General features: G+C 40.2%; 1 protein-coding gene, 1 non-coding gene and 1 pseudogene across 2 annotated transcripts in view; 2 read left to right on the top strand and 1 right to left on the bottom strand.

Moving 5' to 3' along the window:
- The window catches only part of Ano10 (anoctamin 10), a 192,703-nt gene extending 177,496 nt beyond the window's left edge, over window positions 1-15,207 (bottom strand). Inside the window, exons 1-2 of the mRNA XM_047532217.1 lie at window positions 14,849-15,207; window positions 4,093-4,245 (exon numbers count right to left, since the gene is read on the bottom strand). Coding sequence (XP_047388173.1) covers window positions 4,093-4,231 — 139 coding nt within the window. The 5' untranslated portion in view covers window positions 4,232-4,245; window positions 14,849-15,207. The remainder of the gene's footprint in view (window positions 1-4,092; window positions 4,246-14,848) is intronic.
- LOC124969624 (U6 spliceosomal RNA) lies at window positions 395-501 on the top strand. Its single transcript, XR_007105998.1, has one exon. It is a non-coding gene; the product is annotated as a U6 spliceosomal RNA (small nuclear RNA).
- A 4,208-nt stretch (window positions 15,208-19,415) lies between the features above and the next one.
- LOC124968619 (ubiquitin-like) lies at window positions 19,416-19,798 on the top strand (annotated as a pseudogene).
- The last annotated feature ends 3,693 nt before the right edge of the window (window positions 19,799-23,491 follow it).

Here is a 23,491-nt window from a genome sequence, read left to right as displayed (position 1 = left end):
TGAACGATACGTGGTCAGCATCATCTTTTTAGAAAAATCTTTCTTCACTCTGCCCTCACACCTGTGGGCAACTAGCCAGGTACAGAATTTTAGATCAAAAATCTTTCCTCCAGGAACAAAGAATGACATCACTGCCTTCTAATGTCCAATATTTCTGTTAAGAAGTCTTACACTTCACATCTGGTCTATTTCCTTTTTTCTGGAAGTTTGTTTTTTTCCTCCATCCGTAGGGCTCTGAAACTTCCCAATGCTATGCCATTTTTATCCACAGTGCTGGTCACTGGATGAGCCCTTTCCACATGAAAGTATGGAGTCTAGAGTTTTTCTCTGATGATTCCTACCCCACTGCTTCCAGTCTTTTTCTAGAACTCCTTTTATTCAGAATGTGGCAGGCGTGCTCACTTCGGCAGCACATATACTAAAATTGGAACGATACAGAGAAGATTAGCATGGCTCCTGCGCAAGGATGACACGCAAATTCGTGAAGCGTTCCATATTTTTGAGACACAGCCACATCAATGTTCATTGCTGCTCAATTCACCATAGCCAGATTGTGGAACCAACCTAGATGTCCTTTAATTGATGAATGGATAAAGAAACTGTGGCATATATATATACAATGGAATATTACTCTGCCATAAAGAATGATAAAACTATGGCATTTGTAGGCAAATGGATGAAATTGGAGAATATCATGCTAAGTGAGATAAGCTAATCTCAAAAAACCAAAGGACGAATGATCTCACTGATAAGCGGATGATGAAATATAATGGGGGGTGGGAGGGGTTAGTGTTAGGGTTAGGGTTAGGGTTAGGTTTAGGGTTAGGGAGGGTGGCAAGAATGGAGGAAGGAAAGACTGTACAGAGGGAAAAGAGGGGTGGGAGGGGTGGGGAGAAGGGAAAAATAACAGAATGAATCAAACAACATTACCCTATGTAAATTTATGATTACTCAAATGGTATGCCTTTACTCCAGTAAAGTACAGAGAAACAACATGTATCCCATTTGTTTACAATAAAAAAAAAAATCAGCATGTGTACCTCTTGGATCAGTCTTTATTTTTCCCTCCTCTCATAATTTCTGTAACTTTTTGTTCTTGGATGTTTTTATCAACATTATCTTTTAACCATTTTAATGAGTTTTTAAACTTTGATTTCATATTTTCACTTTATAAGAGTTGCTTTTTTCCTAAATAATTATTTTTATGAAATCCTACTCTTGATTTATAGATGTTACATCTTTTCCTAACTCTGAGGACTGAATTTTTATTTTCCTTTGGTTTCTTTTTCACATGATTTGTTGCATTCACCCATAAGTTTGCTTAGTTTTAGCTTTCTCTTTCATATTAGTAGTTTTCCTCGGAAGTTTGGTGATCTTTCTTTTATATGCTTAGGTTTTAAGAAAGGGCTTCTAAAAAGCTAAATAGAAGTTCTGAGTGCTTACATTCATCATATTGAACTGCAATTTCTTCAAGGTTGTAGTAATATGCTGCTGTCATCTGACCACAATGGTCTCCCAATTATTTTTTCTTAAAACAATCTGTATCAGTCCCAAGTTATAGTATTCTACAACTATTTTGTGCTTGCAATGTGTGTTTATGGGGGTCAGGGGGAACAGAATGAATCTGGCTTTGGATTGTCCTATCTAGTTTGGATTGTTTTACATCCTCTCTCCCCCTTAATCATTTCATATGAGGTACTCTTTAAAATAAATACTGTTTAAAAGGAAGAAAAAAAAACAAAGTTCTGAGTGATTAGATGGAGTTTATGGGAGATAGCTTGTAACACAAGGTGGTATGGCCAAGTCCTTTTCCACCAGCAACCCCCTGATTTTGGCACCTTCAATTACTTTGTCTTGAACTGGTTATATTCTCCAGAGAAAGGCTGCTTCCTAGATGGTCTGAATCTGGCTTCTAGTATTTTGGAAACTGAATGAGGCATGAGAGTGGTAGGTGGGAGAAGGGGAATGGTACTCAGTTAGTGTTGGGTATGAAAAATGAAAAACCCCAAAATAGTGAGGCCTGAGAAAAGGGAGTGAAAAAGAAAGCCATACATTAATAGCACTGATCCTTTCCCTGTGCATTCTTTCCTGTACAATGGAAACCAAAGCATTGATCCTTCCCCAAATAAATCCTTTCCCAGTGACAGGACAATGGGAAGGACCTTGAAGGGAAGGACCCTGAAAAGAAGGAGATAGGCACTGAATGCAGACCCCATTCTTCTCCATGTAAAAATATTGCCCAGTAAAAACAAATTTTCAAATTCCCACAAAGCTGTTCCTAAGTGCCCAAACTGACTGCTGACCCCAGACCCCCTGCCATTTCACCCAGTATGATGAACCCCAAATTCCTGAGTGCCCAAGCTGGCACACTCATTAAGTCACATCTCAGGGTAACCTACATGAACCCCGTCCTCTCCTATATTCAGTGGCCACTTTCTACCAGGAGAGTGGGTGCAGTGGCGTCGCCCCATTCCTGCCCCCCCCACAGGTCCTGAATGAGACTTCGTTCCTGAATAAAGAGCTGATCTGTGAAGTTTGTGTCCAGCCTGTCTTTTTGTGCTAACAGTCAGAACTTTATTTTCAAGCATAGATCTCTGTCTCCAACTGTGCATACAGCCCCCATGCCAAAGACCAAGCGCCTGACCTTCTCCAAAGAATGAATCCCAAGTCTTCTGTTGTTGGGGTAGAAAACTATAGGGATCCAGAGATTTAACTATTTCTTAAATAGATCAATCAATTCTCTTTTTCTCTTGGTACTACCTTTCTCCCCAGCCCACAGGTCCCCAATATCCCTATTTCCTGAGTTTTGGGGGTGTTCTGCAGCATAAACCAAATTGCTTCTCAATTTTCACCCCTGCCAGCTTAAGTCCCAGCTTTTTCAAATCCGAGAAGTCAGTTACTACTCATGTTCTATTTTCTAGCATTTCAAATTCTGTTGTTCTTGTATCTTCTCCTTTTTTCTTTGTCAATGTGGACTTAGTTCTTTTATATATTTTTTAAAAGGCCCTTTTTATTGTCATTTTAATAGGAGTCTAGAAGACAATAAAAAAAAGATAGTAGAGTAGACACACTGCCTTTACTGGAAGACAAAGGCAGTGCAGAGATGGCATTCCCTCCCTGTCCCCAAGTGTCCCTGAAAGTACACACCAACAGAAAGGGAGGCTGGGAACACACTAGAGTCTTTCATTCCAAGATGCTACAAAAGTTCTTAAATTACTGAATGTTAAAGAAGGGACTCAAGTCCAGTGAAACACCTCAAATTTCAGCAAGCAAATATTTTTGTTTTTCTTTCTTTGGGGTACAATTATTTGGAAAAAAATGCTTAAATTCCATTTTGATTCAAAATTCTATTTTGAAAAAAATCCATTTCAGTTTATAGTCATTTTTTTTTTTTTTTAAAAAGAAAGAGTTTAAATTTAGCCCAGGGCTTGGTACAGTTTAAGATACTATCTTGGGTAACTTATAAAATGTTTGCTCACATAAAACACTCTCTACCTTCTCACCCACACCTAACTCCTATTCAGGAGAGGGTTAACCTTGGTGCTTTAATCAACCCTTGCCACTCCAAAAAGCACTGCCAAAGTGTCATCCACACTTCCCTTTGCCTTTACAGTATGTGTATATATGATTCATGTGTAAGTGTCATGCACTGTCTTGTGACTACTCTCCGCTAACTTATTTTTTTACTTAAATTTTTGGGAAATAGCATTCAGTCTCCCGACCCTGACAATAACATCCTTCCAGGTAGAGACTTCTCTGAGTTCTCTTAGCAGTATAACTGACACACAAAGAATACTAAACAGATACTTGTTCATTCATTTGACAAATATTTATCAAGCTCCTACTATGCACCAAGTACTGTACTAGGCATGGCAATAGAGCTATGAAAAAAAGAACTACTCATATTGCTTATAACCTAATGGGAATTTACAATCTAATGTTGATTTAAGACCTCCTTTCAACTTCTAGGTAAATAATAAAGAGAAGATAAACATCAGCAAATAAAACATCAATAAAAATTGTAAAGCACATTTGCAAATACACTTTTACTCACTGAGCATGACTAAGTTTGAGTAGTGACATGTTACTTACCTCCATCTTTCTTTTTAGCAATAATTCTGTTTTTCAGCCATTCTTTGGTTTCTTCTTTGACATCCTGAGCAAGTTCTATGACCACCAAAGGTGTGAAAGAACTCTCAGAAGTATCCAAAGCTGATAAGGTCACTTTCATCTTTGATGAACTTGCTGCGAATTAACATGAAAAGTAAAAATGAGTTATTCTGGCAAATAAATATGCTACAGGCTGATTTCATTTTCTCTTAATTACACCTAATTCTGGTTTCCAAGATAAAGGCAAAATTCTGATCCTAACAGGTTATATGAAAGGATCAACCTAGGGAACAAAGCACATGTGTAAGCCAGGTTGGCTGAATACCAACCCTTTCTGTAAGTAGCTCAGAACACAGCAGGAGAGCGACTTGGGTTAAAGGGTAACTATAAAAGGTGCTCTAACACAAGAGGAGTAAGAAAGAAGAATGAATGGGAGTCTGCCAGACTGATAATGGATGGTATTCTAAGAAGAAATAGTATTTCCCTACAAAATAATGATGGGAAAATAGTCAACAGGCTCAGAGAAATTCAAGTGGTTGGGTATGGCTGGAGCATTAACTCTGTGTAGGGGGAAGAAAGGATGGAAATGAGCTGGTATCTAACTAGGGCCCCTGATTACAAAGGAAATGGGCTTTGTCCAATACACAAGGGAAGTCACCAATTGATCATGAGCAGGGAACTGATGTAGTCACTGTAAGCAATTACAGATCAGAAAGAGTCAGCCTAGAATGTGGGAGACCAGTTAGGAAGCCATTACAGTAGTCTAGAAAGAGCTAGCACTGGCCTTTGTGGTGAAGACAGATTGCAGGTAAAATCTTCAGGAGCTGACAACTAGACTGATGAAACAACTAAGAAAAATAGAAAAATGTTAGTGGGTAATAAATGGTCATTATGAAATTATGAAACTCTCTACTGCGCTCATCCCACTTAGGCAGAGGCATGGCTATACTAGTCCCCCAAACCCACACATTCTAAAAGTGACATATTAAGTGAGAAGGCAAGCCAAAACCTCTACTTCTAGGACAACAAATTAGGAGGTTCGGACAAACTTTTTCACTCAAGACAACTAAACAACAGGCACACAACACTTTTTTAAAAACCTGTCTGTGAACATCAGAAAGCCAATAAGGCAGTGAGAATTCTGAAACCCATCCAGAAAAAACACATAAGAAGCTCAGCACTTGCAGTTTTCCAGAGGCCTCTGCAAATTTGGGAAGAGAGCACCAAGAGCTTCTGTTGGTCATGAGAGATTTGGGGGCAAAAAGTGCAATTAGTAGAGCTCACAGGGAAAGAATCAGATAAAATTCCCACTATGAATGAGGACCTTAAAAGATTTCATCCAAAGATAACAATGAGTCAGAAGATCATTTTTGATAGGAACTAAATTCTAGGTTCATATCATTTCAGTCAAAAGATAATTTATTATGCATGAAAATGAAAAGAAAAAAATAAATAAAACAAACAAACACACAATGAACCCAAATGATGGAGTTAGCTAGAACAGACTTTCAAGTAATTACCACAGACTGAGAATTTTGGCAAAGAACTGGAAAATGTTTTTAGTGGAAATTCTAAAATTTAAAAATGTAAGAGTCAAAATCACAGAAAATTAAACAAAGCTAAGGAGAAAAATTGATGAACTATAATAAAAATACCCAGAATGCACCTCTGAGAGCAAAAAAGTAAGAAAAGACAGAAAAGAGTAAGTGAGAAGGAACAACGGGAAGTCCTAAGAAGTAAAGAAGGGAGATGTTAGGGCAAAAGCAGTATCTAAAGAGACAATGACCAAGAACTTCCCCAGACAAAATATATAAAGCTCTGTATATTGCAACCAGGATAAATACAAAGAAAGCACAGTAAATCAATCATAGAAAATCCAAGAGAGAAAAATAAAATTAAAAGCACTCAAAAAAAAGAAAGACAAAACACTAAATAATTAGACTGACAGCTGACATAGCAGTAAAAACAACGAAAGTCATGATATCTTCAAATTAAACCGTATCTACATCTTCAAGAGTCCAAGAGAACATTATGGTCAATCCAAGATTGTGTCCTTCATCAAAATATGTTCCAAGAATAAGATAGCCATACATGGTGGAATTACATGCCAGTAATTGCAGGCACTAGGGAGGCTAAGACTGGAGGAGGCAAGCTTGAGGCCAGCCTGAGCAACTTAGTGAGACCCTTTCTCAAAATTAAAAAATTAAAAGGGCTGGGATATAGTGCAGTGTATTGTGACCCTGGGTTCAATCCTTAGAATGGGGGGAAAAAGAATAAGAAAAAAAATAATGAGCGAGAAATAAAAACATATTCAAACAAACAAAACTTGAGAGGATTCATCACCAGCATATGTCCATTTAAAAAAATATGAGAATTCTGGGTGCAGTGTCACACACCTATAATCCCAGCAACTCAGGAGGTTGAGGCAGGAGGATCATGAGTTCAAAGACAGCCTCACAAAAGCAAGGCACTAAGCAACTCAGTGAGACCCTGTCTCTAAATGGGATGTGGCTCAGTGGTTAAGTGCCCCTGAGTTCAATTTCAGGTACCCCCCCCACAAAAAAATATGAGGATAACAGTGTCTGTAGGGCAGAAGGAAATAATTGCAGGGGATGATGTGGAACCTGAAGCATATCGATTCTCTATTTAGCAAGCAGACAGCATTTGCAATACCCCATCCCTTTTCAGCTTTAGTTCTCCTTTACTGAAGTCCCACTGTATATGAGACACTATGTTAAGTGCCTACATATATGATCCCACTTAATCCTTCCAACAGTCCTACAATTTACTCTTTAAAAAAATTAAATGATGAAGTTACTTTGCTAAGTTCACAATAGGAAAAATACTAATTTTCCATGTACAGAGCTTAAAATTAGAGAAAACAGAGTCATTAAAGATATTCAAATTCTACATTTTCCTACTAAATTAATTTTTAATTACCTATCATACAACTCTTATTGAAGATGACATAGGACAGTTAAAGATACAATCACAAAGTGAAAACATATTACAGAATCCTTTGGCCTAAAGCAATATTAAATGTTTCCAAAAACAAGTAAAATGGCCCCCAAACAAACACCAATAACAAAAACTAACAATAACTACTCAACAACCAAAAAGCAAACCTCAAGCCTAAATCATCACCAACTGAATACAATACAGACAAGGAACTGATGGAGGATCTTTCCTGATAATCTGGGGAATCCCAAACATCTACACACGTGTACCTGAAGATTAATCTTTGTAACGAACACTGAATAACAGTCAGACATTTTAGTAGATTACTGAATCAGAGATTTCAATAAACCCTAGAAACATACTGCTGTGATTTGGATGTTGAATGTCTCCCAAAGGTCCATGTGTCCTGGACCTTGTTTCCCAGGGAGGTGCTACTGGGAGGTGGTAAAACCTTCAAGAGGCAGGACCTAGTGGGACCTATTTAGGTCACTGGGAGTGTGTCCTTTAAGGGGACTATGGGACTCTGGCTTTTTCCTCTTTCTGTCTTTGCTTTCTGCTCCAGAGGTGAATAGTTTTACTCTGTCACACATTCCCGCCATGATGTGCTCTTGTCAGAGGCCCAAAGCAATCCATCCCAAGCCCCTTCTTGAACTAGAACATCCAAAACCATGAGACAAAATAAAATTTTCTGTTTATATAAGTTAATTATCTCAGGTATACCATTATAGTAATATGCTAACACACGTACTTTTATGAATACTAAATATTCCTAATATGTAATAAAATTTAATAAGAAATTAATAAGTAGTCCTTACCAATCTGTAAAATTGAAGTCTATGAAAGTGTGTCTTATTGGATGAAATGAACTCAAAAGAACCTGCATTTTGAAGCTCAGTTCAGATGAATATCACAAGAATCTTCAAGTTCTTCTCTAGGTTTCTAATTCTCTACCCAATTCTTTTTCTTGATTCCTGTGCCAGAGGTTCCAGCTGTCTGAAATCTGTCCTCCCCTTCTTTACCTAAGCACGTATCTAGACCAATTTCCCAGGCTGCTGGTATCAGGTGGACATGGGACAAAATTCTAGCCAATGGTATATGAGCAGTAGTGAATGCCAGCTCCAGGCCAGGGATGTGGTCATGCCTCCTCTGCCGGCCCCACAGATTAGGGATCAAAGTCTGGCTCCCTAATTCACCAAGGGGAGGTGAGCCACCCACCAATTCAGAAAACCACCTTGAACTTTTCCACATGTGAGAAATCTATTATGTTTGAGGCTATTACACATGTGGGGAACCAAAGGATAGAGCAGTTTAGGTTACTCTGATTAATTCAGTTCCTTTGTCTTACTTCCAGTAGTTTGGGTTTTGGTATAATTGTGCCTTTTACTATAATCTGTCTCAACATTATAAGAATTTAATGGTTGACCTATGGAGTAGACAGACCTACATTCAAGTTCAGCTCATAACCTGTTAGTTATGTGGCTTTAGACAATTTATTCTCTTCTGAAAAGTAGAAACAATAAAAGCACAGACTACATTGGGTTAGTGTGAAGTAACACATGCACAGCATAGTACTTACCACAAAGTAGACATGCAAAAAAAAAAATACCATATTTATTACTGGCTACTATTATAAATAAATATTATAAAATGGAGTAGTAAAATCCTATAATTAAACTCTTGAGAGAAAATTTTAACTGTCTCTGATCAAGTTCCAGCTTTCACCAACAAGAACAAGTGTGATAAGGGTGACAGTAAAATAATTAGCCACAGCATAGAAGAAGTTTACCAAGTGAATCAGGATGAACTTAAAGAGACTTGTAGTAGTCAGTTTGTGTTAAATATAACAAAATACCTGAGGCAATTAACTTATAAAACGAAATAACTTATTTTTGGCTCATGGTGCTTGAGGTTCCAGTCCAAAATCAGGTGGTCCTATTGCTTTGGGCCTTTGTAAGGGCAACCTATTGTGGCAGAGTAAAACCATTCATCTCAATGAGCCAGGAAGCAAAGAGAAAACAGGAAGGGGCTCGAGTCCCACAATCCCATTGAGGGCACCCTCTTCACCCCAGTAACTGAGAACTTCACACTAAGCTCCTACCTCCTAAAGCTTCCACCAATACTACATGCTGGGACCAAATCTTTAACACAAGGACCTCTTGAGGAACACACCCATATCCAAACCACAGCAATGCTCTTGTTGCAATAGCCCATATTTGCTGTGAAAAAAATATTAACACTTTTAGGACCACAGAAAATTAAACACCCAATTTAAAATCAAAGTGATCCCAGACTCTTTTTTTGGTCTCCAGGATGCTGTATTATCTTGGTTCTCTCCCTATCTCTGTAAACTTCTTTCCCTATTTCTGCCTCCTCCCAGTACTTATCTCTGCAAATGGTGATCAAACTACAACCTCTAGACTTCTGCCTTCTTTTTATGCAATCTCTCCTCCTAAAACCACTTTCATTTTCTTAACTTCAAGTTGTAACCTCTGCACTGATGTCTTTGCAATCTGTCTCTAAGATGCGCTCCATGAGGAATGTCCAACACTTAGAAACTCTCACTAAAACATGGGTTTCAACATATCCAAAACTAAACATAAGCTTCTCCCAAGCCTCAGCTTCCTTCCCAGTTTCCCTACTATTCTCAGTGAGACCATCTTTACCTCTGTTACTAAGTTTGCAAAGTACTGGAGTCAACTTGGAGACCCACAAATGGAATGAGTCACCAAGGCCTAAAGCCCTTCCTCTAAAATGGTTTTTCTGTGGATCCAGCACAGTGATTCACCACCATCCCCAAACAAGCGTGATTTTTAGACTTTAGTCCTATTTATTCTAACTTTGCACTTCATATCAGTTTTAATGACTCCAAAGTATGAATGCAAATCAACTCATACGAACAATCACAAAGGGAGTGACACACACTGTATAACTGCTTGCACACCATCTTTCCTATCTTGGTGAAACTGTAGTCTTGCTGCAATCTGATCAAACAGATCCAAGTTGTCTGGCTTAAACTCATCAACATTTCCCTAATAGAGCACAGGTTTTGTTGGGGCAATACATGTCTAATAAATCAATGCTGGATTCAAATTATACTACAAATGCATCAGGAATGCTATTTAGACACCTACCAAATCAACAGTCAACATGTGAGATTCTATAAAGGAAAACAGGTGCAGATGAGATCAGTTCTCACCTTCAAATAACTAATAATGTGGTAGGAACAGTTAATGCAGAAAAGTTTTAGATCGAGCAAAGGAAAGCATGTTCTATGCAGGGGAATATGCGTAAAATAAATCAAGACAGAACAAGGCAGCATATGAAAAGAAGTCTCGCCTGAACAGAGCAGAGGGAGTATGGGCCACATTCATAAGCTGTAGTCATTTACGAATAACAAATGCTATAGTTTACATCTGAGTCAATGGCCAGGAGGAGTCTCTGTGGGTTTCAGAGCAAAGAATTCTGTGTTGGAGTAACATGGATTTTAATAGGTAAACTGGGAGGATGAGAATGTGGGTGTTCTTCATGGTAATTATTTCTTTTCTTTCTTCTTTTTTTTTTGTCTTTCTTCCTTTCAGTATTGGGGATTGCACCCAGGGGCACTTTACCACTGAGATACATCCTCAGCCTTTCTTTATCCTTTTTTGTTTTGAGATAGGGCCTCACTAAGTACCAAGTCTGGCCTGGAACTTGCGATCCTCTTAGCTTCCAAAGTAGCTGGAATTATAGGTGTGCACCACTGCGCCAGGCTCTTCAAGGCTCTTTCAACTCTCTTAACTAAAATTTTCATAATAAAAAGTATCAGATATGCCAGGAGACATAATATTAGTTTGCCAGTAGAATATAGTATTAACCTCATCACCTTTGAAATGAAAATAACAAGCACAATAAACATTTATGCACCAAGTCAAAATAGAGTCCAAAGATAAAATAAGTAAAGTCTACATCTTCCTTTTGAGAAGCCCTTTGGTAGCAGAAGCAGAAGCGCATCAAATAATTTTCTAGGTAGCAAGAACCCTAGGAGAGCTGAGGATGTAGCTCAGTGGTAGAGTGCTTGCCTTGCAAGCATGAGGCCCTGGGTTCCATCCCCAGCACCGCCAAAAAAAAAAGGGGGGGGGGGGGCGGTGCATTAACTATCTGAGGAGGGCTGAGAACTAGAAGAGCCTTCAATTTATTATAGGTACACAGATAACTCCAAGGCTTCCAACCTGGAAATAACTGTTATCGTTTAGATCTGAGGTGTCCCCCCAAAGGTCATGTATGAGACAATGCAAGAAAGTTTAGAGATGAAATGATTGTTATAAAAGGTTTAATCAAATCAGTGAATTAATCCCCAATAGGGATTAACTGAGTAGTAACTTAGGGGAAGCAGGGTATGTCTGGAGGAGGTGGATCATTAGGGGTGTGCCTTGGGAGTATATATTTTGTCCCTGGAGAGTGGCGTCACACTCTCTGCTTCTTGGTGGCCATGTTCTAAGCTGCTTTCCTCTGCCACACTCTTCCACCATGATGTTCTGCCTCCCCTCGAGCCCCAAGGAATGGAGTCCAGCTTCAATGGACTGAGACTTCTGAAACCAAGAGCCCCCAAATAAACTTTTCCTCCTAAAATTGTCAGATCTTTTGGTCACAGCAGCAAAAATGCTGACTAAAACAGTAATTCTGAGTGAAAAATTGGAAATAATTTCACTGAGAGAAAAGTTGGAAACAATGCTTAGTTCAAGGAGACAATGAAATGTTTAATGGAGTATATACAGACATAGACTGAAGTTCAGGTTTTTAACATTTATGCATTATCTAACATCAGTAACAAAAGGTCCACCTTATTAATAATTACCAAGTCATAAAACAATTTTTCTAAAATACTAAAAGCAGGTTTCCATTTAAAACAGGTATATGAAGACTATCTAGAAACGCTTAATAAACATTTGCTCACTTTTTAAATTCTTATTTAAGATGCTCTATGTCATTCATTGTGTAAGGCAGAAGTTAGAAATACTTGAAATGTATGATACACAAGACTAACTTATTTATCCCTTATATACAAAGAGTTCTTATAAATCAACATTTTTATCTGAATTTCAATGAGCCAGTATTGTTTATGATCAGAAAAAAAAGTAGCTCTGTATTTGTACAGATATGACTTGTACAGATATCATTCAACAGACTTTCTAAGCATGGGAGGGTACAATAATTTCTGCTACCACAACTAATTTCCTCCTATAGTTAGAGCTATCAGTTAGGATGGAAGCCAAAAATGACTGTGAGAGTAACCAGGTTCCTTCCTCAGAGGCCCTGGGGCATGGGATCAGAGAGATCCCAATTTTTCCTTGTGACTGTGACATCTGTTGAGCCACTGAATATGCAGGCCTAAGAGGCAGATCCCCTCTCTAAGGAAACTTCTGCCCCCACATGGTAATCCCTCCTGAGTATGTCCTCTCTAGAGGGAACTCCTGCCATTGTACACTAACACCTCTGGGGATGTCCACTCTCAGGGGACCATTACCCCTCGATGTTCTTCATGCAACGGATGTGGGTATGACAGATTTGCATCTTGCAGTTTACTGGCCTGTGGAATCTGGTCCTGCTCCAGTCCCACTTCTTCTCTCAGCTGGCCCAAAGGCCTGAGTATCAAGTATAAGGTATAAAGCCATGGAAATGAGCCTGGTGGCAGTCCCATTCTAAACTAAGCTCCGCAGTCCACTTCTACTAGAGGTTCTTAATGGGAATTTGCGCTACCTTTACCATGTAAACCAGACAAAAAAGCAGAACCAAAACAGCAAGTGAGGGCAGTATGAAGGCTTTATGTGTTGCTACAGGTGTGACTGGAACCTCATGGTTCCAGTGAGGTCAATCTAAAAGCAAGCAACCACACAACATATAGACTGAGCACTGGGGATAGAACAATTTCTGCTACCATTGCCAATTTCCCCCTTTAGTCAGGATCGTCAGTCATGATGGCAGCCAAGAATAACTATAAGACACAGAGCAGCCAAGTTCCTCATAGACCCTGGGACAAGAGATCAACAGAGAGGTATCCCAAATTTTATTCTTTATTATGTGCTGAATTGCACACCGGGCGAAAGAGACGCACAATGGAACTGCATTCATGTGGCTTTCACATTAACTAGTGGATCACTGGCCCACAGAGGGAAATCCTGACCATGACAGTTAAGACACAGAGAAAGGTACTGTTAGTTCAAGGCAAGGGGAGGGAGAGAGTGGAAGCTTATTTCATCAAGGATCAGGAAAAGAATAATGAATTCTTTATTATGGGGATATGTTCTTCCTGAGTTTGAGTTAAAAAAAAAAAAAGTCAAAGGAATTATCACAAATTCAAAGGATAAGAAGGAACTGCACAAAGATGTCTTGGAGAACCATTTAAGACCCTGTCATGCTGGAAAATGCCTGTGATCCCAGTGACTCATGAGGCTGAAGCAGGAGGACTGCAAATCTCAGTCCAGATTGGGCAACTCAGTGAAACCGTCTCAAAATGAAAAATAAGAAGGGCTAGGAATGTAGTTCTGTGGTAAAGTGCTCTGGGGGGGTGGGGGGTGGGGAATCACCTTATTTCAAACTCAAGAAGAAATAGGAACCAAAATGACAAAATGACTGTCTTGAAGCACAAGAGGAAACACTTTAGTAAGAGAAAATGAAGGGTTGCACTGATCAGGTTGAAAGTGAGAGGGATTTCCTTACAGGAAAGGTGGTAATTTTAAGCAACACATGACTGAATTTAAAATTATTTAGACTTAAGACAGAATGAGCCCTTGGAAAATATCTAGTCCTCTAAGTTAGTGTGACTTTAAATAGAAGTAGACATCTCATAGTAAATTTAATTTTTTTTTAAACTCCAAGGATTTAAGGGAATAGGATACAACTGTGTTTGAAGTGTGAATAACCCTCAACTGCACTTCTTATGTGTGGGATCTCTATGCACAGTCCCAGCTGTCAGAATAGGGATTTTAGAAGAGAGTACACACCAAAACTGGTGCTGTGGAGGCGGCAGGAAAATTAAAAGCGGCCTGTAGCAGGAGGATCACAAGTTCAAAGCCAGTCTCAGAAACTTAGAGAGGCCCTAAGCAACTCAGCGAGACCCTGTCTCAAAAATAAAAACTAAAAAAGGGCTGGGGATGTGGCTCAATGTTTCAAAGTCCCAGGTTCAATCCCTGTTATCAAAAGAAACAAAAAGAAAAGAAAAGAAAAGAAAAGCGGTCTGTAGGAGGAGTAGAATCCCATTCTAGTGCACCAAGCACTGCCCCTGACTTACATCCATTATTTAAACTGTACCATACGTCCCAGCCAAAAGCCTGGAAATCCGATCACCCCAGAGTGAAAGAGAGGGCATCATCCTGCAAGCTCGTTCCGGCCAACCCCACTCTGAGACACCCCTATGCTACTGCCAGGAAGCAGAAATCATGGACCTCCCCAAATCGCCTTCACTTTCGACATCCCACCCGTCCGGTTTCGGCCTCCCGGGTTCTCCCACTAAGGACCTCCGCCCGGTGCCCACCCCTCCCTAAACCTCGGTGCTCCCAGCCCCACCTGCCACTGTCTCACACCTTCTCCTCCAAGTGCCCCGCCCACAGTCTCCCGGTCCCACCTCCCCACGCCGCGACTGCCAGGCGGTAGGGCGGCGGGGAGCAGTGCGAAAGGCGACCCGGTGGCAGGGAGGCTGGGAGGACTGCCAGAGGCGACCCGCCGCTGGCGGCAGCTGGGTCTCGGCAGCCGCACAGCCCCGCTCGCCGCCCTAGGAGCTCCGAGGGCCCCCTCCCTCACTCACCGGCGCCACGGCGCTGTACGTCCTCGGGGGCGGGTCCGTAAGCCCGCAAGCCCCGGAGGCCTGGCGAGCGGACGCTGGAGCGGGGTGGAGCGAGGTGGGACGGGGCGAACCGGGCCTGCGGGGCGGGCGTCGCCGGGCACCTGGTGTGATGCGCGGGCCCGCACCTAGACTGTATACCGCTCCGGCTGGACGGGGCCGCGGCGGGAGGGGCGGGTCTCGCTGGCTGTCACTCCGAGCGGGGGCGGGGCCGCGATGGGAGAGGCGGGTCTCTGGATGTCAATCCGGGTTGGGGCGTGGCCACGGCGGGAGAGGTGGGGCCTCATCGGGCTGTTGCATGGGGCGGAGATGGGGCCTGGATCCGCCCGAAAAAAGAAGAGGAGGGTCTAACTCTGCGACCGCCTGTAATGGGAGCCGAACCGAGAAGGGCAGAGGTGTGTCTAGTGTAGTCACCGAATAGAGGCGGGACCGCAGCGGAAGAGGCGGGACCTGGTGGAGTAGTCGCACCGGGGGTGGAGCCGGAAGGGGATGGGCGGGCCCAACTGGACTGTCACTCGAGCAGGGGCGGGGCCTAGCTGGCTGTAGCACCCGGAGTGGTCCTCAGCGGGGAAGGAATGTGCCCCTTCACATTTCCCTCTTTTCTATCTTTTAAGGTCCAGAATACAATTTTCTGGTCGCTTTCAAGTATAAAGACAAATCTAATAATTTTAAATCATTTTTAAGCGTCGAAAATCCCACATCCAATTTAGGATTAAAACCTCGTATCCAACTAATGGCAACTTCCTTGCAGTGGTTTATAAAGTTGCCCAGTCCTACCTCCCCTTAATTCTTTGAATTCTTCTTTACCTTTTTAGTTTCTGTGCTCTTGCCACCTTGTTCCCCTTACTCTTTTTTGGTGGTGGTAGGAGTGTACCGGGGTTTGAACTCCTGGGCCCTCAACCACTGAACCATATCCCCCGCCCTATTATGTACTTTATTTAGCGACAGGGAAGGGGCTCACTGAGTTGCTTAGTACCCCACCAATGCTGGCTTTGAACTCCCAATCCTCCTGTCTCAGCCTCCCCAGCAGCAAGGATTACAGGAGTGCGCCACCACTCCGAGCTGTTCCCCTTACTCTTCCTAGAACATGCCAGACACTCTTCCCCGCTCCTACCTCAGGCCTTTTTCCTGGCTGCTCCTTCTGCTCAAAAAGCTCTTGCCCCAGTTACTTGGTTTACTTTCTTGCTTCCCTCAAGTCTACTGAAATCCCAGCTTCTCCCTGAGATCTTTGTGACCATCCTGTTCATAACGCCTTCCCTCCTTTCTTCCGCACCACTACCTTACCTCCTTTCCTATTCCTTCTTTCTACAGCACTCAGCACTGACTAACAGTTTTTGTATTATTGTGTTTATTGTCAGTCTCTATCCCTAGGAGGTACAGTTATCAAGGGCAGGGATTTTGTCACTTGTCCACTGACATACCCCCAGTGCCTGTAACAGCATTAGGTTCTCAGGAGGCAAGCCAGAACTCTGAAAAGAAAGAAAAAAAAACGAACGAATGCTTTCTCTCTCCACACCTCCAGCTAGGCCATAGCTTTCCATGCCTCTTGGCTTGTCTGCTCTTCATCCCCTACCCTTTCTCTGGGTCTTCCAGATTCAAAGGAGGGAGACAAGGCAACTACTGGACTCAATGGTGCTGTTTCTTGTTCCTTCTAGAGCCCAGAGGCTGCTGCCACCTTATATATCAGTTCTTGTATGGCTATCTTTTAGCAGGTCCTACATGAATATGTCCAGAGGTTCTCTCTTTCCTGAAGAATCAGGAAAAAAATGTTCATAAATTGTTCATACTTTTAGACTTCAATTGCTACTGCACTTCTGATTTTTAATTGCATTCTTCTATTTTCTCATCACCTCAAATTATAATCATCCTTCTACTATAACTTCATCTTTTGATATTTGATTGGAAGGATTAGAAAAAAATAAAATGTGAATGTAAATATGAAATAATCTCTTTTGCTTGGACAATCTTATTTCATCTCCACAATTAATAAATTAAAACTTTCCGTTAAGTACAACCTAATGGTTGGACAGCACAGATGGCAGCCCTAACTTAAACATGAGGATTCTTGTATTAGTTACCTTTTCCTGCATAACCAAGCACTACACAAAATTAGTGCTTTTCCACCTCTTTTCATTTGGGGATTTCCTCCATGTTCTCTGGCTCCTGAGAACTCCTTTTCCCAGTTTCTCTGTTCAGAGGGACAGGTTTTCCCTTCAGGTCTTTAGATGTCTGTGTCATTGTAGCTTCGAGAGTAGGCTGGCCTCAGCAACAGCAGAAGAAAAGCCATCAGGAATTTTCATGACTTTCTCCAACTTGCAGTGGGCTTTCCTCCCAGCCCTGTGGCTAATATGGTCAGGCTTCTCTGACTTTTTTTTGATAGTGTCTGGTTGGCAGTTCCCATTTCATTGTGTCCTCAGATCAAAGCCAGAAGATAGTGGGGGGGAAAAAGAGGAATCTCACTACCCCTATATTGGTTTTTCTTAAAGTTTGAGTTCCCTGCCCAATTCACCAGCTTTGATTTACTTTTCAGACTCCTTGCATTGTTGCTTTTATATTTTGTCCAGAGAGTTTTAGTGGTAATTAGAGGGATATGGGCTACTGTGGAATTACTCTATTTTAGCTAGAAATGGAACTTATCTGGTTAATGAAAAAAGCTTTAATTTGCATTTCTCCTTTTAGGAGTGAAGTTGAGAGTGTCCTCTCATGTGAAAGAGACATTGGTGTTTTGTTTTCCATCAATTATCCATTTTTATATTGTACTTAATTTTCTCCTGAATATAGATACTATTTAATAGTAAAAATAGTCCTTTTCCCAAACCCACGTAAGTACAGTTATCTCATACTGGACAAAGGTGCCAAAAACATACAATGGAGAAAAGATAGCCTCTTCAACAAATGGTGCTGGAAAAACTGGAAATCCATATGCTGTAAAATGAAATTAAACCCCTATCTCTCACCTGGCACAAAACTCAACTCAAAATGGATCAAGGATCTAGGAATTAGACCTGAGACCCTTCACCAAATAGAAGACAAAGAAGGCCCGAATCTCCATCATGTTGGCTTAGGACCAGATTTCCTTAACAAGATCCCCATAGCACAAGAAATCAAAGCAAGAATCAATAAATGGAATGCATTCAAACTAAAAAGCTTTTTCTCAGCAAAGGAAACAATCAATTATGTGAAAAGAGAGCCTACAGAGTGGGAGAAAAATCTTTTCCACACGCATATCAGATAGAACACTAATCTCCAAAATTTATAAAGAACTTAAAAAACTTTACACCCAAAATACAAAGAACCCAATCAATAAATAGGCTAAGGAACTGGGCAGACACTTCACAGAGGATATAGAGGCAATCAACAAATACATGAAAAAGTGCTCATCATCTCTAATAATTGGAGAAATGCAAATTAAAACCACCCTAAGATTTCATCTAACTCCAATTAGAACGGCTATTATCAAGAACACAAGCAATAATAAGTGTTGGCGTGGTTGTGGGGAAAAAGGTATACTCATACATTGCTGGTGGGATTGCAAATTGGTGCAGCCACTCTGGAAAGCAGTATGGAGATTCCTCAGAAAACTTGGAATGGACCCACCATTTGACCCAGCTATCCCACTTCTTGGCCTATACCCAAAGGATTTAAAATCAGCATACTACAATGATGCAGCCACATCAATGTTTATAGCTGCTAATTCACAATAGCTTGATTGTGGAACCAATCCTTCAGTTGATGAATGGATAAAGAAACTGGTATATACACACAATGGAAGAATAAAATTATGGCATTTGCTGGTAAATGGAGGGAGTTAGAGAATATCATGGTAAGTGAAATAAGCCAATCTCCAAAAACCAAAGGCTGAATGTTTTCTCTGATAAGTGGATGATGATACATAACGGGCGGGGTGAGGTGGTGGGGCTGGTGGGTAAAAGAAGATTGGAGGAACTTTGGATTGTGTAGAGGGAAATGGGACAGGAGGGGTGGGGGAAGGAAAGATAGTGGACTGAGACAGACATCATTACCCTATGTACATGTATGATTACACGAATGGTGTGAATCTACATTGTGTACAACCATAGAAATGAAAAGTTGTACCCCATTTGTGTACAATGACTCAAAATGCAGTCTGTAAAATACAAAAATAAAAAAATAAATAGTCCTTTTCCTTGAGTGTGAGTATTGGATCTTTTCCTCAGTTTGTCTTGTCTCTTGACTTTTCCTGTGCTGTTTTGGTTTTGATTTTCTTGACCTTGCAGACATTTTCCATTTCTAACTAGTTGATTTTACCAAGCTTCTCTCTCACCTCTTCCTACTTCTTGTTTATATCATACTTAGAAAGATCTTGACCTCTCATTGCTTTGAAAATGCTCCCACGGTTTCTTTTGTATGTCTTGTGATTTTACTTTATTTTTTTTTAATCTGTCCCATTAGGAATTTCTTTTGATTATGAGCTGAGTGGGTGAATCAAGCATTCTATCAAGATATGTTTATTGCTCTTTCTCTTCAACGAGGCTCCCTAATGGACACAGAGATGCAGATCTTTGTGAGGACCCTGATGGGCAAGACCATCACCCTCGAGGTTGAGCCCAGTGACACCACTGAGAATGTCAAAGCCAAAATTCAAGAGAGGAGGGCATCCCACCTGAACAGCAGCGGCTGATATTTGCGGGCAAACAGCTGGAGGGTGGCCGCACTCTCTCAGATTACAACATCCAGAAAGAGTCCACCCTGCACTTGGTGCTTCGCCTGTGAGGTGGCATCATTGAGCCTTCCCCGTGCCAGCTTGCCCAGAAGAACAACTGTGACAAGATGATCTGTTGCAAGTGTGATGCCTGCCAGCACCCCCATGCTGCCAACTGCCATGAGAAGTGTGGCCACACCAACAACTTCTGCCCCAAAAAGAAGGTCAAATAAAGCCCCTCGTTGGCTCCTTTCCCCAAAGGGTGGCCTCCTGCCCAAGCCCCACATATGGCCTTGGGACCTCAATAAAGTTTCCCTTACATTGACTGGAAAAAAAAGAAAACCTATGTTTATTTACCCAACCCATCTTCTCATACTAATTTTTTTATTAAAATATTTTTTTTATTTTTATAGACACATTTTGATTTGTTGTACACAAATGGAGTACAACTTTTCATTTCTATGGTTGTACACAATGTGTATTCATGCCATTCCTGTAATCATACATAGATATAGAGTAATACTGTCTGTTTCATTCTATTGTTTTTCCATCCCCACCCCCTCCCACCCCTTTTTCCTCTACACCATCCAAAGTTTCTTTATTCTTCTCTTCCCCCCACAACCCCCATCATTATATATTGTCATGCACTTATCAGAGAAAACATTTGGCCTTTGGTTTGTTGGGCTTGGCTTATTTCACTTAGCATGATATTTTCCAGCTTCATCCATCTACCAGAAAATGCCATGATTTTATTCTTCTTTATGGCTGAGTAATATTCCATCGTGTATATATACCACAGTTTCTTTATCCATTCATCAATTGAAGGGCATCTAGGTTGGTTCCACAATCTAGCTATTGTGAATTGAGCTGCTATAAACATTGATGTGGCTGCATCACTGTAGTATGTTGATTTTAAATCCTTTGAGTATGAACTGAGGAGTGGGATACCTGGGTCAAATGGTGGGTCCATTCCAAGCTTTCTGAGGAATCTCCATACTGCTTTCCAGAGTAACTGCACCAATTTGCAACTCCACCAGCAATGTATGAGTGTGCCTTTTTCCCCCATCCACGCCAACACTTATTATTGCTTGTGTTCTTGATAACAGTCATTCTAATTGGAGTTAGATGAAATCTTAGAGTGGTTTTAATTTGCATTTCTCTAATTACTAGGGATGATGAGCACTTTTTCATGTATTTGTTGATCACCTGTATATTTTCTTCTGTGAAGTGTCTGCCCAGTTCCTTAGCCTATTTATTGATTGGGTTCTTTGTATTTTGGGTGTAAAGTTTTTTAAGTTCTTTATAAACTTTGGAGATGAGTGCTCTGTCTGAAGTGTGTGTGGAAAAGATTTTCTCCCACTCTGTAGGTTCTCTTTTCACATTATTGACTGTTTCCTGAGAAAAAGCTTTTTAGTTTGAATCTATCCCATTTATTGATTCTTGCTTTGATTTCTTGTGCTATGGGGATCTTGTTAAGGAAATCTGGTCCTAAGCCAACATGATGGAGATTTGGGCCTACTTTTTCTTCTATTTGGTGAAGGGTCTCAGGTCTAATTCCTAGATCCTTGGTCCATTTTGAGTTGAGTTTTGTACAGGGTGAGAGATAGAGGTTTAATTTCATTTTACTGCACATGGATTTCCAGTTTTTCCAGCACCATTTGTTGAAGAGGCTATCTTTTCTCCATTGTATGTTTTTGGCACCCTTGTCTAGTATGAGGTTACTGTACTTATGTGGGTATGTCTCCGTGTCTTCTATCCTGTACCATTGATCTACCTGTCTATTTTGGCCCCAGTACCATGCCATTTTTGTTACTATTCCCCTATAGTAGAGTTTAAGTTCTGGTATAGTGATACCTCCCGCATCACTCTTCCTGCCCAGGATTGCTTTGGCTATTCTGTATATCTGTATCTATATATCTGTATAGTGCCTTTGGAAGTATGGCCATTTTGATAATATTAATTCTGCCTATCCAAGAACATGGGAGATCTTTCCATCTTCTAAGGTCTTCCTCAATTTCTTTCTTCAATGTTTTGTAGTTTTCATCGTAGAGATCTTTTTACCTCTTTGGTAAAAAGAGATAGATAGATTGATTCCCAAGTATTTTATTTTTTTGAGGCTATTGCAAATGGAGTTGTTTTCCTCATTTCCCTTTCAGATGTTTCATCGCTTATGTATAAAAATGCTTTAGATTTATGTGTGTTGATTTTATAGCCTGCTATTTTGCTGAATTCATTGATGAGGTCTAGAAGTTTTATGGAGGAGTTTTTTGAACCCTCTAAATAATCATGTCATCAGCAAATGGTGACAGCTTAAGTTCCTCTTTTCCTATTCGTATTCCTTTAATTTCTTTAGTCTGTCTAATTGCTCTGGCTAGTATTTTAAGTACAATGTTGAATAGAAGTGGTGAAAGAGGGCATCCCTGTCTTGTTCCCATTTTTAAAGGGAATGCTTTCAGTTTTTCTCCATTAAGAATCATGTTGGCCATGGGCTTAGCATAAATAGCCTTTACAATGTTCAGGTATGTTCCTACTATCCCTATTTTTTCTAGTGTTTTGAGCATGAAGGGGTGTTGTATTTTGTCCAATGCTTTTTCTGCATCAATTGAAATAGCTATATGATTCTTATCCTTAAGTCTATTGACATGATGGATTATGTTGATTGATTTCCAGATGTTGAACCAACCTTGCATTCCTGGGATGAACCTCACTTGATCGTGGTGCACAATTTTCTTAATATGATTTTGGATAAAGTTTGCCAATATTTTGTTAAGGATCTTTGCATCTATATTCATCAAGGATATTGGTCTAAAATTTTCTTTCCTTGATGTGTCTTTGCCTGGTTGGGGTATAAGTGTGATATTAGCTTCATCAAATGAGTTTGGTAGGCTTCCTTCCTTTTCTATTTCCTGGAATGCTTTGAGAAGTATTGGAATGAGTTCTTCTTTGAAGGTCTTGTAGAACTCGACTGAGAATCCATCTGGTCCCGGGCTCTTCTTGGATGGTAGGCTTTTGATGGCTTCTTTTATTTCATTGCTTGAAATTGGTCTGTTTAAATTGTGTATGTCCTCCTGGTTCAGTTTGGGAGGAGTATATGTCTCTAGAAATTTGTTGATGTCTTTGGTATTTTCTATTTTGTTGGAATATTGATTTTCAAAGTAGCTTCTCATTATGTTATGTATTCAGTGGTATCTGTCATGATATTTCCTTTTTCATCACAAATTCTAGTAATTTGAGTTTTCTCTCTCCTTCTCTTTGTTAGTGTGGCTAAGGGTTTTTCTATTTTGTTTACTTTCTCAAAGAACCAACTTTTTGTTTTGTCAATTTTTTGAATAGTTTCTTTTGTTTCAATTTCATTGATTTCAGCTCTGATTTTAATTATTTCCTGTCTTCTACTAATTTTGTTGTTATTCTGTTCTTCTTTTTCTAGGGCTTTGAGCTGTAATGTTAGGTCATTTAGTTGTTAACTTTTTATTCTTTTCTGGAATGCGCTCCATGCAATGAATTTTCCTCTTAGTACTGCTTTCATACTATCTCAGAGATTTTGATATGTTATATCGTCGTTCTCATTTACCTCTAAGAATTTTTTTAATCTCCTCCCTGATGTTTTCTGTCATCCATGCATCATTCAATAGCATATTACTTAGTCTCAAGGTGTTGGAGTAATTTCTGTTTTTGATTTTGTCATTGATTTCTAATTTCACTCCATTATGATCTGATAGAACACAAGTCAGTATCTCTATTTTTTTGCATTTCCTAAGGGTTGCTTTGTGGCATAACATATGGTCGATTTTCAAGAAGTTTCCATGTGCCGCTGAGAAGAAAGTGAATTGGCTTGTTGATGGATGAAATATTCTATACATGTCTGTTAAGTCTAGGTTATTGATTGTGTTATTGAGTTCTATGGTCTCTTTGTTTAGTTTTTGTTT

Source organism: Sciurus carolinensis, chromosome 17 (genome assembly GCF_902686445.1).
Source record: "Sciurus carolinensis chromosome 17, mSciCar1.2, whole genome shotgun sequence".
In the NCBI taxonomy this organism is placed as follows: domain Eukaryota; kingdom Metazoa; phylum Chordata; class Mammalia; order Rodentia; family Sciuridae; genus Sciurus; species Sciurus carolinensis.
Note: the sequence above shows the minus strand (reverse complement) of the source record. Positions and strands in the feature narration are given on the sequence as shown.